The sequence below is a fragment of the Galeopterus variegatus genome, unplaced genomic scaffold, assembly GCF_000696425.1.
Source record: "Galeopterus variegatus unplaced genomic scaffold, G_variegatus-3.0.2 Scaffold601, whole genome shotgun sequence".
NCBI lineage: Eukaryota > Metazoa > Chordata > Mammalia > Dermoptera > Cynocephalidae > Galeopterus > Galeopterus variegatus.
This window is the reverse complement of record NW_007726712.1, coordinates 464223-482607: the sequence shown is the minus strand read 5'-3', so window position 1 is coordinate 482607 and position 18385 is coordinate 464223. Positions and strand designations below refer to the sequence as shown.

The following is an 18385-nucleotide window of genomic DNA, read 5'->3' as shown; positions in this document are numbered from 1 at the left end:
CCTGCCCATTAGTTGTTCCTCTTCCATTTCTGTACAGCACATAGCTCTCTGGATGAACTGCTGTCCTTAGTCACAGCTAGAGGTACATGCCATGTGGTTACTTTTGTCTCATGGATCCTTTTAACCTTTATTTTTCTGAACACATGGATTTATTAAAAGTATTCTGATTATATTTTTTCAAGTGTTTCATTAGTCTTTGATACACCATCATTTTGCATAATGCCCAACAAAAAATGGGTTGCTTATTGGTACAATGAGCTTCTCCAGATCCATGCTTAAGGTAATCTTCCTGTATACTACACTAGCCCATTGCATGACTTCTGATCTGACACCTGCACTGAAGACAGCAGCCACATGACTAACACTACATCAACCTGCAAGGGGGGTGTGTCTCAAATTGGATACAAATTTTTCTTTGTTTTCTCTTTGATAAATTCATATAAAATTAACCTTATTACTTAAGTGCTAAAGGGAATACCTGCAGCTAGGCTTAATGTTGTTTGCTAAATCACAAGGAAAAGCAGCTCTAGAGAAGCAAGCTGGATGCCTGGGAGCCTGGCCTCTAAAAGAAGACACTAAAGGAAACAGGTTATTTTCTCTCCACTGAGTATCTTCTCTATAGCGTACTTATTTAAGACGATCGAGGGATCACTGGCAGCAATTTATTGAGCTATTCCCCTCTCCAATACGAAACTTTGTGTCACTATTCCTCTGAACTCATTGGGCAGAATTATATATATGTAATTATATATATATGTTAATTATCCATTAATGACCGGCAAATAGTTTGTTTTCTAAGATGTATATTTTATTTCAACTCCCTGAGGAAGAATTGATTCTTTAGTGTGTCAATTTCCTGGAGTCCCAAACAGAGCTCCTGAAATGTCTATTTGGCACTCTGGGATGACCTCCTTAGCCTCTGTGGATGATGTACTTGTTATTGAGTATCACAGCATAAGAATAATGTACATTCCAGCAAGAATGTGGTGCAACAGTGAACTCCAAAGTCCCCTGCATTGGTAGAGACTGTAGAATGAACAGTTTATGTAGGACAAGGCACCTATATATATATAGTGACAGGCAGCCCCTGGCAGAGGTCTATTAACATTTATGACGAAGACTTTGGTTGCCCCCAGGAAGACACTGCTGAAACGTGTGACAGGTGACAATCCATGTCTCCTTGGGAAGGAAGGCAGCCAGGCAACCTCAGTTATCCTCAAATGCTCCTTTCCCACCCCTATACCAGTGTCACCAAATCCTGCTGTGCCATCTCCTACGCAGTTCTCATTTGTCCACATCTTTCCATCCCCACTGCCACCATCCTGGTCTCGGCTGCCATCAGCTCTCAACTGTTGCAAAAGTTCCCTACTGGTCACCCCACTTCCACACATACCCCACTCTAATCTCCACATTGCTATTTAAAATACCTTTAAAAAATTCATATAGGATTTTATCACTCCCTCCAGTGATTTACCATCGAGTTTAAAACTCACACTCATCCGCAAGGCCCTGTGGCGTGATTACTCTTTTCTTTACTCCTCCAGCCCCTCCTTGCCTCCTGGGTTCCAGACACACAGACCTTCTAGTTCTTTCAAGATGTCCAGCCTTTCTTGCCTAGAGCCTTGACCTGTGCTGTTTCTCTCTCCTCTCCACCTAGGAATCCTGCTCATCCCTCTGGCCTCCAGTCAAACACAACTACCTCTGGGAAGACCCCTTTCACCAGCCCTGGTGGCAAGGTTAGGGACTCTCCCAAAGCCCTCAGCTCTTCACAGTTCTTTATACTTGAACTTATTTGTGTTAATTATAAATAAGTGTTTTAAAATGTTTTTCTTCCCCACTAGACTGTAAGCTCCATGAAAGCAAAGACGTGTGTCTTGTATCAGTTACTGAATCCCCACCGCTAGGAGCCTAGCATAGGGCCTAACCCATAGTAGGTCTGGCCCATAGTAGGAGCTCAGTAAATACTTGTTGACTGCCTGTGTGGCTCTCTTTGGGACCTCATCTGCACTAAAATACTGACTCAGTCCTGTTATGTGTAAGGCATTAGCTAGAACTTCAACAAGTAGATTGATGTGTACAATAAAAACTAGAATCAAATTGAGCTATAAGAGAAAGGCAAAGTGCTTCAAAGAGGAGAGAGGAGACATCTACTTGCATAAATTTCTACAAAAACATCATCCACATTGACCAATTTTGGTGACCTTTAGCTTCAACTTTTTCACTCTTTTTTCTTAAATATTAAGTTTATATTCAACCCATAGCTGTGATCCCAAGCTTTCCTCCAGAGGTTTTCTTAAGCCAATGCTCTATATAGTCATAGTACCACCTTCTAGGGGACACTTAGGAGATTTGTGGGGCACTTTTGGTTTTCCAGTGATTAAGGGAGCTCCTGGCATTTAGTGGGCAAGCATTAGGGGTGTAGGATATGCTTCACAGCAAGAATTTTTCCCAGTTCCTTGCAGTCCTGCCAGAATAGACACACCATAAATACACATATAAATCAGTGGTTCCTTAGTCTGCAATAATACAAAAAAAAGATTTTCAAGAAGTACAAAAACAAACCCAATAATTTAAGAAATGGTCATTATGTAAAGGGAAGCTTTAAATAAATGAACTTTAAGCTTCAAAATTATTGAAAAATTTACTCTGCACATTTTTTTACTAATGAAATACAGTCGTGTATTTAAGGATGGATATGTTCTGAGAAATGTGTTATTAGGTGATTTTGTCATTGTGCAAACATCATAGAGTGTACTTATACAAATCTAGATTGTATAGTTTGCTACACACCTAGGCTATATGGTACAGCCATTAAATCTTTTTTTTTTAATATAATCTTGATGCATTTATTTAATGACACAGAAAAATAATGTTATAAAACAAGCTGGTTACAATTAATAGGTAGAAGGTGACTTCATTTTTGATAAAAAAGAAAATTTAAAAGTATGAACATGCATACAAAAAACTAGGTGGTTATATACCAAAATATTAACAGTATTTACTTCGGTTCAGTAAATAAATATTTTTCGCTTTTGTGTATTTTTTGAAACATGATTATCTCTGAAACAACAACAAAAAAAAAACCTCCAAAAAACAAAGTACTGGAAAGAGCTGTTATTAAATGCCAGGAGTTGGAAACCCGAGAAGCCAAACCAGGAGCCCAGCAGTCAAGGTCTGAAACCCAGGACAGGTCCAGTGAGGGTCACAGTGCTCAAGCCTAGAGGTGGAACATTGTTCTTTTCTTTTCCTGCTGGAATGCTGTCTATCAGTCGGTTTCCTCTACATTTCGTTTTCTCAGCGTACTTACACTTAGTGAGACTCTAGGAATATTAACTGACACAACAGCAAAATGATGCTAGCAACTTTAGTTTTGAATTGTTACTTTTGTAGTTGTACACTATGCAAAACACTAGAAATCAAGTGCTCCTACAACAAAAGAACCACCTGATTAAATCACTAACTTTGCTATTATTTTTCCGACCTCTGTTCATTTTCAATTTCCACTGAAAATCTATTTTTTATTTCATTTATCTGGAAGAGGTCATTTTTCTCACAAAGAAGCTAATATTAACGTATGCCAAGCACTGCCTGATGGCCTGGCTTTAAGTCCACTGACAGTTGGCCTTGTCTTCTAAGTACTCTGCAGAGTGGAAAGGGCTCACCAAAATCCAAAACACCTTAAAATAAACAAATCTGAATGAGTATCACCATTCTTTGTATTTTTTTTTTTTTCTAAAAAGATGTTTGTTAACTTACCAAATGGAGAATAGCAGAATATAACTGTATTGGTGTAAATGAGGCCCAAAAATTTCAATTATGCACACTCCCCTTCTTGTGTTAAGACTACTAGGGACACTTCACTCAAATAATGACACGTAACCCATATTTCTTGCTCTTAAAAAACAAAAAGTAGTGATGCCACCTTTATTCCAAGATGCTTTTTCTTAAGTATTATCCAAAACTCCTTGCCCTTTTATACTGCAGCATCTTCAGGAGGCGTCAAGAGATGCCATTAGGATCAAAGAAATAACTAACACCAAAAAATAAGCTGAGACTATTTTCTGCATTACCACCACCTGTCCAATATACTCTATCACCTTTTACAGCAAGTTAGTATAGCAACCCAGGCCACAAAAACCTTTACATATCAGGAAGGAAAGGTACAAAAACAACTATATTAAAACAATGACACAAATATTTTGGGGGGGAGAGGGTGGAATGTTTAAAATTAAAATACTGTATCATTGCAACAAAGACCCAAACAACTCCTTGTTTTGTCCTCGCACAACCAAGAAATATTAGTCTGTTTTATATCCCCAAAATAAGACTTGCTGGAAATAACAGTGCTCAGTGCTTGCAACCCAAGTCAATTTATACTCTTGTTAGATTAGTCCAAATTATAAAGTCTACAAAAATTCCTTTATCAGAGCTAGATAAAAGAAACCCACTTCAGGACAAAGTTATCCAAGATGAAAGTATGTGATTACAGTGAGAGAATTGCCTCCTGCCAGGTGATTTCTTACTAATGTTTTTAAAGATTATAGACTTCTCGACTTTCTTGGTTTTCTGGTAGCCAAATTCACTGCCTTCTCTCATTTTACGCTTGTCTTCAGTGCTGTTCAAGTTCATTCAGATCAACAAAAGGAGGCACCTTGAAACCGAATGACAGAGCAACTTGAGGCAAATTTAAGTTATTGACATTAAAGATCTGCTTCAGAGTATGGGAATCATAAGCTTGTATGTATGACTTATATGTTTCCTGGGCTGACTTATGAAGAAAGTAGTTCTTTTCAATCAATTTTTCAAGCTGAGACTGGATATTAGAAATTTTAGACCAGGAAAAGTCAAGTTAATTTAATGGAACCTTGGATTGCTTCGAGTAACAAAGGAAACCTGGTTCTTCTGGGCACAGACTGAGCAAGCCATGCCCTCTTCCGTTCAGGCCTCTGGCTGTTCTACCCACACGATGAATGTATTTCGTAGGGTCATCTGGAGTGTTATACTGAACAGTCCAGTTGACTTCAGGAATATCCAGCCCTCTTGCTGCCATGTCCATACATAACAATATCCCTGAATCTGCATTGCAGAACTGGAAGAATGTGGTTGTGTGCTTATTTTGCTTCTGCCTTCCATGAATGGCCAAGACACGCAAATCAATGTAGTTCAGCGACTTGTAGTGGTATTTCACGGGCTTACAAGATGAAAAGACCATCAATTTCTTCTTTTGGTTCTTCTTAAGGAATGTAAAGAGCGGAAGAAATCTCTTTTTGGAGGGACAAACAACATATCCCTGCTTAAGACCACCCATTGTTGCATTAATTAATGTTATCATCATAAACCCCAACATTCAATGGCTCCTTTTTCAGAGATATCCTTGCCAGATCTTCAACTTTTCTAGTTTGTGTGGCAGAAAAGAGCATGGTCTGTCTGCATACAGGCAGAAGTTTAATAATTTGCTTTAATTCTTCTTCAAACCCAACATCCAAGATACAGTCAGCCTCATCAATAACGAGACACTGTAGATTTTTATACATGAACCCCTGGGTATTCTGCATATGATGCAGGAGATGGCCTGGTGTAGCCATGGTGATATTGATCCCACGGGCAAGTTTCTGTGCTTCAGCAGATCTGTCACTGCCACCCGTTATCAGCCCATATGGCTGAACATGATGAGTCATTAGCTCGTTAAGAACACCGAAAGCCCCCATGGCCAGTTTTCTAGTAGGTGAGAGAAAAAGGACTCCTGTTCCATTCCTGGGCATGAACTTGAATAATAATAAGTTCAACCGCACGGATGAGGAATGGCAGGGTTTTACCACTGCCTGTTTTTGCAGCTGCTAGAAGATCCCTGCCTTCCAGAAGTGGTCTGACACTTTTATGTTGAATTTCAGTCATGTTCGTAAAGCTCATTTCTTTTATTGCCTTCAGACAGTTTTCATTGACAAGATTAGAGAGGCAAATGAAGTATCTTCAAAACCTCCTGTCAGTCCCAGGGTAGGCTGGGCACTTCACTGTCATCTTTCTCATTATCTGGCTTGTCCACACTGTTTTCTGTTTCTACAGGCCTCAGTGCCTTCTTCAGACTCCCCTTTGTTTTCGGTTTTTGCTTTTTTTGTATCATGCCCAGCATCATTCATCATTTTTCTCTTTCTTCTTCTTTTTTGATTCTGAATTGAGAGGCTGTGTTGTTGTTTCTCCATTGATTAATATGGTAGATTTCTGGGGGTGTTATTTTGTTTTTACATTTTCCACTGCTTCTTTAGACGTATCTCCATTTTGGGCTTCTGACGAGCCCACATTCATAGACTGTTTTAGTGAATTTTTAACTTTTCCAACTCCCACTGTTTCCTTAGACACATCTCCATTTTGAGTTTCTGACAGGCTCACAGCCAAGGCTCCCTGTAGCTTCAGGTTTCACTGCCGCAATTTGAGGTTCTGCTTCTCAGTCTTCTTGCACTGGAGTTTTGTTGGCGGGTGAGACATGCTGCCGGAGAAAGGCCTCCACCGCCGCGCCACTGCATAGCTCTTTGGCTCCCAGAGTTGACATTACTTCCTTTTGGGCTACACGTGCGCAGCTCTGCCAGCCATTATAATCTTATGGGTCAACTGTCATACATGCAGTCCCTTATTGACCGAAACATCATTATGCGGCGCATGACTGTATAGCACTTCTAGCTGTGTATATATAATTACTTTATATCGTTATATATGTAAATAGTATAGTTACTACACTATTGCCTTGTACTATTGCCCTGAAAATATGGATTAGAGGATTCTTGAAATTCACAACAGGTTCAAGAACCAAATAGTATTGAATTACTGGTGATACGTAAAATGTAGGTGTGTCGTTAAATTTTAATGCCATCTCATGTATTTTTAAAACTTTTGGGGTACAGTGATAAATCTATGTTATAAAAAGATTGCATACTGAAGTTGTTTATTTTGAGCTTACTGCTGTTTTTCATCCTAACATGTGGCTTCTCTATGGCCTCTTGTTATTTTTACCGTTATTTTGTCCAAACCATGCACTGAATATGTGTTTCAAGCTATGGTGGGATTTTAAGACATAGATAAGTTTTCCGAGATAACTTTATACTCCTCAATTCCATGTCATAAACAGAGAATTGTTTAGACACCACACTGAACAGTCAATTTTTTTTTTTTTCATTTTCTCCATTTCAGTGGTCTGTAACTTGTCTTGCTATGTTATCTTCTTTTAAGGTTATTTTATTCTTCCTTTTTTACACAATATGTCTGCTCTGTTATTTGTCCTAACACTATTTTTTATTCTAGTGTTTTAGTACCCACCTGTATACCTGTGCTCTTTCATTTTCCTTTACTATTTGCCCAGTATGGTTTTTGATCATTCACTTTTAAATCCAGACATATTATGATTGATGCAAGCATCGACCATTTCACATTGTCTTCCAATGTGCCTGAGCATTTATGCATTGAAATAGTCATGCCTGAACAGTTACATATTGAAATACCTATTATTATAATTTACTTTCCTTCTGTATCTCCTTAATATTTTAGTTAAGACTTTACATTTATTTTCTTTTGGAAATTATATGTACGGGTGATTAGCAGCAAACTTTGTTTCAGGGAGGCATCGTAACAGGTGGACATTTGTTAGTTTAGCTTTGTTATTAGGAGCTCATATGGTACCCAGGTCTAATTAATACAAGTTCATCATTACAAGCTTCTATTTCTCTAGGAAACAGCCATTTAAAAAATGGAAGTGCCTAGGATTTCAAATGAAACCTTTTTAAAAAGATTACCTTACAGGATTTGGCATCTAATATATTTAGAATGACAAAAATATATATATTTCAAAATAACATGCTCTTAACCCAACCAAATGGCTGAATTTTTCTTCTTCTTTTTTTAAAAAGGAAAAAAAAAATCCATGATTCTTTTTTTATCCCCCCTTTTTTGTCTTTTTTCGTGACTGGTAACGGGATTGCAACCCTCAGTGTCGCGCCCACACTGCGAACGGCAACGGGATCGCAACCCTCGGTGTCGCGCCCGTACCGTGACAGGCAACGGGATCGCAACCCTCGGTGTCGCGTCCGCACCGCGCTCAACCAGTGAGCGGACCGGTCTCTATATGGGATCCGAACCCTCGGCAGGAGCGCCGCCGCACTCCCAAGCACTGCACTCTACCGAGTGCGCCACCAGGCCAGCCCTTTAAGCAATTCTTAAAAAGCACTTTGAAGTTGGCTACAAGTAGGGTGAATGTTCCCCAGTTTTCCTGCAACAGTCCTGGTTTACTCCTGTTGTCTTGGCATAATTACTAATTGTGTCTCTTCAGTGTTGACAGTCCCTGTTTGGATGATAAATGATATCACCACACATTGTGAGAAGCATTTCTCCTCTTTACAGTCTTGATCACATGATTCACTTTTTGAGCAGTATGTACTGTCTTTCTATATCCTTTGACAAAAAGTGCTAGGTCTACTTTTATCCTTTCCACTTTTGAACTTTTCACTCCTAAAACCTGCCAGCATTCTCTTTTACTCTTCCTTGAAAAATCTAAGATAACTGGTTAAAATACCTCCAATGTCTTGGCCTTTTCTTTTCCTCAGAACTTAATCTTGTCCTCCCCAATTCTCTTACTCATTCTTCTATTTTTGGCATTTCTACCTTAATCCCCTTTCCATTTATTTTTCTACATAGTCTTACTGTTCTGCCAGATTTTCATACTTTCACAAAATTAATCGTACCTTATCTGACAATTTACAACTTAAATTTTTTTCCCATAAATAGACCTTGTTAGTTATTTTAGCCCAAATTCTCTTTTTGTTTTGATGTAAACTCTCTGATGTTAACTCACATTAAGATAAGCATTCCTCAGTTCCATTTTTAGCTGACTGCTTTATGTGTTACCTTTGATTCATACCAGAAGATCTTACCCTGACATAGAAGTTACCTCTAAATAGCATTCTTTTGCTGTTCTTTGGGGAAATGCCATATTTTTTGCTTTTACTTTATTTTTTAAGGGATAAAGGAATTTTATCCTTTGGATTAAGATGTTTAGCTCCTAAGAGTTTTTTAAATGCTCAATCTAATTTTTTGATTGTGGTAAAAAACATATAACGTAAAATTTACCATTTTAAAGTGTACAATTTAGTGTCATTAGGTACATTAACAATGTTGTGCAACCACCACCGCTATCTTGTTTCAGAATTTTTTCATTACTGCAACTGGAAACCCCATACCCATTGAGAGGTCACTCTGTATCCCCTCCTGCCCTAGCCCCAGCAACTACTAACTTCAACCTTTCTCTGTGGATTTACCTCTCCTGGACATGTCATATAAATGTAATTATGCAACATGTGGCCTTTTGTGTCCGGCTTCCTTCACTTAGCATACTTTTTCAAGCTTCATCCATTTGTAGCATGTAGCAGTACTTCATTCCTTTTTATGGCTGGATAATATTCCATTGCATGAACAGACCATTTTGTTTAGCCATTCTTCAGTTGAGCAGTCTAATTTTTTTTCTGTACTATGAGTTGGGATGATCAGTCTAATTTTTATTGAATGTTTACTCCAAGATGAAATGAGTGATACAGTAGCACTGATAAGTGCAGTGGGTAGTTCATAGATATTTTTAAGTGATTGGGTATGTGAATAATGCTGTTGCGTAGAGCATGCATAAGAAACCCTGTTCACCCTCTGTTTGGATGCCAGATTTTACTTACTTTCTCCCCCCCCCCCCCCCCTTTTTTTTTTTTTTTTTTTTGTAACTAGATCATATTTTTTTTCTTTACCATTCTATTTATGGGTTTTAGAAAATACAGCTGAAATTACTCGAGTCCCACTATCCAAAAATAATCACTATTAATAACATTTTGATATCTCTTCTTCTGGTCATTTTCCTATGTTTGGGTATTTTTACCTAATTACAATTACATTAGATAGATATTCTTGTATGTTGCTGGGTTTCTTTTCATAAAATTCATTTATTTAATGAATATTTGAATACCTACAAGGTACTGGGGATTGTTCTGGATATCTGATGAGTAAGAAGTTCTGGTAGGGATATGGTTTGGGGATCATCAGCATATAGATGATATTTAGAGGTATGGAACTGTCTAAGACCTCCTGGGGACAGTAGAGTTGAGGTGGGGCCCAGGACTCAGCCCTAGGGCAGGCACCCCAGCATGCAAGTCAAGTAGGAAAGGACGTTGAGGGAGGACAGGCAACCCGGTAAAGGCAGGAGAGTCAAGAGGAGAAAGTGCTGGGCAGGGGAGTGGCCCCTTGTATCAAATGCTGCTGAGCATCTGAGTGAGATGGGGATGGAGCATTGACCATTGGGTTTGGCAAGATGGTGGTCAGGATGGAGTGGAGATGTCATAGCCTGTTTGGAGTGCACTGAGGAGCAAATGGGATAATATTTTAACATATTTCTGCATGTTTCATGTATGCTTAAATATAACTTAATGGCAGAATAAGACACCTAATTGTACATTTTACTTAATCACTGTTGTTTTCCTACTGTATGACATTTCTATTGTTTCCAATTTTTACTGTTACAAATAAGGCCAAAATGAACAACTTTGTAAACTTTCTGTTCTATTTTTAGCATCATTTCCTTTTAATGGAGTCACAGAAAGGGAGGTGTTGATCTAAGAGCAGAATATCTTTAAAGCTTCTGATTTTAACTTGCTCAAATACTTTCCAGAGGGACTGAACAGTTTGCACTTCTTACAGTAGTGTCTGAGGGGTCCCGGCATCTTGACTGTACATGTCAGTTGGGTTCTTCCAGAACAAGTCTCTCCTTTTGTCAGTTTAGAAATTCTTTTAATCTCAAACAGAATGGAATGACAAGAGCCAAATCACATTATGGAATGAAAACTAGACACAGCCCACTAAGTAGTTATATTGAACAGAAACTCATGTATAGTAATCACCAATCATATGGAACCACAACTTAAGTGTGGATGGAACCTTAAAAGAGGTCTGGCTGAATGAAGTATGCAGCCATGATCTTCCTCCCCCATTCCTATTCCTGTGCAGTTGTACAAATGTGATTGGTACTAGAAGTTAAGGAAGCTTACCCTTTTCCAGTAAACACCCTGCAAATTCCCCATAGCAGCTGCCTGCCGATACCAGAGAATGACTTCCACCCTCCCCATGTGTGCCTTGGGTAGGGTTTTATAAACATTCCCAGCTTGTAGCAAAAAGAGAACAACATCCAGGGTGATCACCATCTCAAAAATGTCCTCTCCTCCCCCTCCCCATTCCTCAAATTAAACCTCCACGAGTTTATAGGTACTTCCTGGTCACATTATGAATTGTCCTTCCAGCTGCCTGAGCTGGATGAAAGGAGCCCACCCCAGCTGCAGCAGCTGCCTTTGCTCTTTAACTGCTTCCTGCCCAGCATGGCAGCAGTGCACCCAGGACCAGTAGCACCCAGTGTGATAGCGTCTAGTGTGGCATCATCTCAGCTAGGGCAATGCCCAGCGTGGCAGCACTGCAGATTCTGGGGAGGTGCCGGCTCCACTGTTTCTCATCTCCAGTGATTGGTCCTGCTGCATTTCAGCTCGTTGCTATGTGCTGGGCCTTAAGCGGAAGAGTGGAGTGTTGATTGTGTCAGTCGTGAACAGACGTGGTAAGAGATGTGCACAGGCATCTCCCCCGCTCCCTTTACCACGTCATTTTCTGTAGAGGTACGGGATTACCACAGATAGTTCCCCAAATGAAAGGACCAGCATGACACTAACAATTCAGCAGAGTGGCTGAGTGTTCTAGAACCTGGCAGACCTGGGTGAATTTCTGCACTGTTCCTGGCTCTGTGACCTTGCACAGGTGACTTAACTTCTCTGAATCTCATTTTTCTCATGTTTAAAAAGTAGGTGGATAATGTAGTCCCAGCCTTATTAAACTATTGCAAGAAATTCACGTGATAATATATGCATAGTACCTATGATAGGTACTGTGCACATAGTGACGCGGTATGTGCGCAGTCAGGGTTAATAGTTACCATCACTATCCCACCCCACCCCCTTGTTGAATCTTCCTGACTTTCATTGCTCCAAGTCAGTGGCTCAGACCTGACTCTTCAACCCTCTTTCTGTTTCATACTTGCAGGTAGATTTGTGAAGAAGCATGGTCAGCCTGTTGTTTCTAAAACCCTGGGGTGAGTTCTTGGATATCCAAGGCAAAGTCAGGGTTGGATTGGCTTTTCCTGCTGACTTGACCAGGATAGGTCCAGAGAGCAAGTCTTCTTGGGCATCCTGGGTTGTAATAAGTAAAGGGTAGGAGCCTCATGTGATGGATATGTCATTCACATGGTATCTCCTGACCTGGCAGCCTTTGTGGGTAGCCCCTTTGACTGGCCCAGCCACTAACTGTTAATGAGGTGGGAGATGTGGTCATAATCTGCAGGGGGATGTAACAATCAAGGCAGTAGAAGATTTAAATAAGCAGATTTAGAAGAGGCAAGTAACAATAGCTGCTGTAACAGACAAGCCCCAAGTCACAGTGGCTCAACATAGGTAACTTTTATTTCTTACTCAAGGAGGGTTCAACTCAGATATTCTTGAATAGTTGGAAAGTCATCCACGTTATCTTTCAGGAACCCAGGTTTCTATTTTGCAGCTCCATCGTCTCCTAGGGCCTTGGAGCCTCTGCATCTAGCCAGCAGAGTGGGCAAGAGAGTGTGGCAAATCTTGCAGGAGGTTTTGATGGGTCAGCCCTGGAAGTGGCATACAGCACTTCTACTGGCCAAACCCCAGACTTTGGGCCAGAGCTCAGTAGAATTAAGGTATACCTAACTGCAAGGGAGGCTAGTAAATGAAGTCTAGCTGCATGCCCAGGAGGTAGAGGAAATAGGTTTTGGTGCCACAGATTTTCCCAGAGGGGGCGTGAGAAAGTATGTGAGGCATAGAGTTGGAAAGCCTACCCTCTGATGCTTTCTGACCCCCACTTAAGTGACTTGGGTGGGAGTGGAGGGAGGAGGATTGAATTGCTACCTTGTCTAGAGCTGGATTTTCTGCTGATTTTTTTTTCCCCCAGGGACAGATTTTCAGCCCCAGCGGTGGAGACGCATCCTAGCATCTGGGGAGAGTGCCCACCAAAGTTTGCTACCAAGATGGGCCGAGCAGTGGTCAAAGAAGGACAGATGGGACGATTCTCCTGCAAGATCACTGGCCGGCCCCAACCACAGGTCACCTGGCTGAAGGTGAGGTTTTTATCTACCCTGACTCTGACCCAGGCCTGAAGACCGTAAAAGTTCAGAGTTAGACCCTTCAGCCGGTGGGAATCTGTCTTTTCAATCAGTCCCTCTGTTTCAACCATTGGTAGTTCTCGAGGGTTCTCTGTATGTTTGATAGTGATGCTCGTTTTTGCCCCTGTTTGCACACTTTTCCTCTGTTATTCAGACCACAGTGACCTATAATCTTCATACTCACAAAATAGCATAAAACTTCTTAGTCAAGGCAGACCTGACAATCTCAAGAGAGTGGAATTTGAAGTAATGGTGCTAGGTGTCAAGCCACAGTCCCTGGTCATAAAGCATGAGATACTAGATAAGTCATTTGATCTCTTAGAACCCTGGTTTCCTCATCTGTGAGGCAGAAATAATACCACTTCCCCCCAAACAAGGAGGCTCCATGTGGAAGTGCTCTATATACCATTCAGGGCTAAGCAAAGTGGAGATGGGGGTGTGAGAGGTGGTAGTGGAGGGGGTTGTTAAACAGGGCACGAAGGAATCACAGAGAACAGATGGGATCAAGGCCAGGGAGAGTAGGTTCTTTTGAGATGGAAGTCCTAGACAAAAATGGGTGATAGGGCGCCTTTTACCTACTTCCTCATGCTCCTTAACTCACTGTGGAAAACAAATAAAAGGAACAGGGAGGCAAAGAAAAATAGAAATGAGGAATAGAGGATTTCCTAACTCAAAATCAGGCTCCTTTGAAACAGTTCGCTCTAAACTGTACTGAATACCATGCCGTATACATAGACCTCGAATCAGGGCCCTTGGATTGTCCGAAGACTGCTTGGAGAGCCTGTTAACAGAGCCCAGAGCAGAGGGCTCTGCCACCCGGGCCCTGGTGTCTGTCACACCAGGATTAGCAGGAGGGCAGTGCCAAAGGTAAGTAGACTTCTGTGACCCAGCCACGCTATTGCCATCCACAGGGAAACGTCCCACTGCAGCCAAGTGACCGTGTGTCTATGTCTGAGAAGAATGGGATGCAAGTTCTGGAAATTCATGAAGTCACCCAAGATGATGTGGGAGTGTACACATGCATGGTGGTGAACGGGTCAGGGAAGGCCTCCACATCAGCTGAGCTTTCCATCCAAGGTAGCCGCTGGGCAGTGCGGAATGCTCCCCTCCTGTGCCACACCCTCCTAGAGCAGCTGCTCATTCATTACGCATCTGAGTTGTATACACGTGGCACACCTGCATACCCATGTGTTCTCCAGGGGCAGGGTCTTAAGATGAAAGGGAGGTGGGCGGGCGGCACAGACCCAGCCACAGAGGAAGATGATGCGAGCCGGGCTGCACCTTCACGTGTGTCCCTACACTTTACACCGCACATGTCTTCAGTCCTTTCTTCTCACTCAGACTACTCTTTTGTATCTGTGATTGCCAATTGGAAGAGTGGATGTTGCTAATGTCTTGCCATCACCCCAAAGTTAACCTGCCTGAAACTTAACTCATCATTGGCTCTGTCTTTCAAATCAGGTGTTCCTTCAACTTTACTCTTTCTACGCAGGCCCCCCCATGTTCCTTCTCACTCAGGCTGGACATTTCAGCATCCCCTCTCACCCGTGTCTCTTCCTTGCTTTAATCATCTGCCCTTGTCAGCTGTACCCTGGAGATCTCTCTGGGTATGTCTTCTCCTTGCAGTCCTCTTGGTTCCTCCAGGTCCAGCCTGGAAGCTGGAGCACATGGATGGGGAAGGGGCTGGATGTCACTTCACTGGAGCAGGAACCCTGAGGAAGGTGGGGGGTCCGAAACGGACATGATCTTCATGGCTTCCTCCTCCTTTCTTCTTCTTTTCTCTCTTCCTATCTCCTTTTCTTTTTTTTTTTTTTTCCTTTTTGTCTTTTTTCGTGACCGGCAACGGATTGCAACCCTCGGTGTTGCACCCGCCCCTCGCTCAGCCAGTGAGCGGCCGGTCTGTATGTGGGATCCGAACCCTCGGCGGGAGCGCCACCGCACTCCCAAGCGGCGCACTGTAGCAGTGCGCCACCGAGCCGGCCCCCTTCCTATCTCCTTTTCTTTTTTTTTTTTTTCCTTTTTGTCTTTTTTCGGGACCGGCAACGGATTGCACCCCTCGGTGTTGCACCCGCCCCTCGCTCAGCCAGTGAGCGGCCGGTCTGTATGTGGGATCCGAACCCTCGGCGGGAGCGCCACCGCACTCCCAAGCGGCGCACTGTAGCAGTGCGCCACCGGGCCGGCCCCCTTCCTATCTCCTTTTCTCAAAAACTATTCCTCCTTGCTCTCTTTATTTTTTTGGCCTGAGTGTTTTTCACAATCCACAGAAAGAAATTTATTTTATGTTGCAACCCAAAACATACGTACGGATATAAACATATTTAACTGAAGCATGTTTCATGAAACAGTCCTGACTTGTACTGTGTATAGTGCATGCTGGTATTTTCCATTCCACTTAACACCATTAAAAAAAAATCCTGGTCCTGACCAAAGAATTTGGCTTTGCAGCTCATGACTGTGTCTGGAGCTGCCATCAGGCATCTGGAGCAGCATCTTAGCCACTGTCCCTTTACTTGCCCTGGCATGGAATCAAAAAGCTGTTCCCTCCTGATGCACTTGAGTACAAAATGTGTTGCCTTGGATTTTTTAAATATTCAGAAACAAAAATAAAAAGGGATAGATAAGACTGGCAAAATGTTGGTATTTCCTTGATCTTGGTGATGGCTCTCAGGGTTTGTTATATTCTTCTCTCTAGTACTGTATATTTTGAAATTTTCCAAGATAAAATTTAAAAAAGAATGTGGCAGGAAAAAAAATATATATATTTTTTGAAAAACTGAATAAAATTACACTTTTTCTGTATGTTTTTAAAGCATGCACTTGTCAAAAACGAACACTTAGGGGGTTTGTTATTGAGGGCCATGCATAAGTTAAAGAGTTTGAGTTTAAAATTTTCAGTAGACATCTATTTTTGTTTGGTTCTTGTTTGGTTTTTGTTTGCCTCTGTTCAGTCAGCAGGAACAGATTCCAAGCCCTCAGGATATGTATGGTAGCATCAGCCACTATTAAAAAGCCCAGGAAGGGCAGCACTGGAAGCTCTGACAGTGTGCTCCAGGGCTGAGAGGAATTTCTCAGACTAACCAGAGAATTTCAGCACCAGGGGAGCTGGAAGGAGTGAGGCTGGGTGGACCATAGTGACTGGGAAATGCAGGGGAAGTGACAGCTTGGTGTGTAAAATATTCCACTAACAGTCTTTCTACCCTTCCTCCTTTTTTCAGGTTTGGACAATGCCAATAGGTATGTCTAGGCTTTGTGATTATTCTGCTTTCCATCTTGAAATGTGCTGCAAAGATAGAAGGCTTGTTTTTGAGAATTGCCCTGAATTTCCAAGTCGTCATATAGGGAGGGAGGATTGGCTGTTTGGAGGCATTGTTTTGTTTTATTCTCCTGTTGTAATATGCCTTACAGGTTCTGTATGAGGGTTGCTGTCAGTATCGAGACTCTTGGAAACTCAGTGCCTCCATCTTTCTCAGCAATCTGCAGCACCCTTACTCCTTAACCATTATTCGGAAGGGCGCTCTGCTCTGAGAACGCTGCCCTGCACCATCCAGGCCAGGACCCATTCGCTCATTCAGCCCATAGTCAGCAGGAGCTTCCCTTCCCGTGTGTGAGGCTCAGTGCTAGATGTTGGTATACGGGGGTGAGCAGACAATCTAGTGTAGAGAAGGGCTTTAAACAAGAGTTGCATGAATACATAGTTAGACACTGTGATATGTCATGAGGAAGAATAGCAGAGAGGTGCTACTCTAGATTAGAGGGTCGGGGAAGCCCTTTCCGAACACTTGATATTTGAGTTCAGCCCTGTGAAGACTAATATTTGCTGGTGAAGAAAGACTCAGGGAGAAAGTGTTCAAACAGGGGACAGCATGTGCGACACCCATGAGGTGAGAGGTGGGCATGTGTGGGACCCAAAAGAACACCCAGGTGGCTGCAGCTTGGGGGGCAGCACGATGGTGTCTTTTCAAGAGGCAGCTGGATCCAGCATCCTGTAGGCCATCTGGAGAAGCTTGGTTTTATTCTTAATCCAGTGGAAAAGCTGGTGGAAAATCCTTGAGCTTGAAATGACATAATATGATCTGTATTTTTAAAAGATTGACCATGGTTGCTGTGTGGGAAATGGATCAGAGGGGGCAGAGTGGACAGGGGAAACCAGTTGGGTGGTTTAATGGACGGGGCACCCATGGAGAAGGGAAATGTAGGTAACACAGGGCTCTGGATGGGATGCAGGACAGGGAAGTGTCAAGAGTGTCTGCTTGTGCTCAGGCTTGGGAAACTGAGCAAACTGCAGAGAAAGACTTTTGCTCTCACTCGCTCTTAATTTGTGGGCTTGTGTGATCCCTGGGATCTGTGCTTGTGATGAGTAATGTTTGAGAGTAACCAAAAGCCATTCTATTCCTCCTCTTCTCTTCCCCTCCACCACCCCACCACCATCACCCAACAGGTCCTTTGAGAAAGGAACAAAAGCCACCAATTCAGGCATCAGGAGGGAGGTGACCAATGGAATCTCGAAGGAGCCGAAACCAGACAGCCTGGAGACTGTGGCCGAAAATAAAAGCTGCTCCAGCCCCCAGAGAGGCAGCTCCCCAGCCTGGGCCATGAACAGCCAGTCTCAGCCCCTGAGAGAGTCCAAGCTGGAGCCAGGCAGGGACTTACCCAGAAAGGTCCTGCAGACCCCCGTCCTTCAGAAGACTTGCAGTACCATCACCCTGCAGGCCACAAAAGTCCAGACGGAAACGACAGCACCAGTCTTGGGGGCCCTCTCTCCTTCTGGGGAAGAGAGGAAGAGGCCAGCGGCTCCTCATCCAGCCACCCTCCCCTCCAGGCAGTCTGGCCTGGGAAGCCAAGAAGTTGTGAACAAGGTTGCTACCAGGAAAACCTCCATGGAGAGCCAGAGGGATTCGACGTTCCCCAGATTCGAGAGCAAGCCCCACAGCCAGGAAGTCAGTGAAGATCAAATAGTCAAGTTCAGATGTGAGGGTGAGTAGAACTAATTAAGGTCACTGGTTCCCAGACATGGCCCCTTGGTGGCCACTCCCCTCCTTCAGCACACAACTGGTCTGTACCTCCTATATCCCCTGGTGCCCTTGGACTCAGTCCTTGGGAAGCCACTTCACAGGGGTCTTGCTGTCAGAAAGGACTCAGTCTGAAAATGTC

General features: G+C 42.6%; 1 protein-coding gene and 1 pseudogene across 9 annotated transcripts in view; one reads left to right on the top strand and one right to left on the bottom strand.

Annotated features, from left to right (window-relative positions):
- MYLK (myosin light chain kinase) overlaps positions 1-18385 on the top strand; it is a 178510-nt gene that overhangs the window by 46685 nt on the left and 113440 nt on the right. For 6 of the 9 annotated variants that reach the window (XM_008570424.1, XM_008570422.1, XM_008570426.1 and 3 more), the window contains exons 3-7: positions 12101-12145; positions 13024-13189; positions 14146-14311; positions 16450-16468; positions 17673-18208. In XM_008570424.1, the coding sequence (XP_008568646.1) occupies positions 12101-12145; positions 13024-13189; positions 14146-14311; positions 16450-16468; positions 17673-18208 (932 nt within the window). The remainder of the gene's footprint in view (positions 1-12100; positions 12146-13023; positions 13190-14145; positions 14312-16449; positions 16469-17672; positions 18209-18385) is intronic. The other 3 variants (XM_008570418.1, XM_008570419.1, XM_008570417.1) reach the window with 2 other exon arrangements.
- LOC103588667 lies at positions 4450-6483 on the bottom strand (annotated as a pseudogene).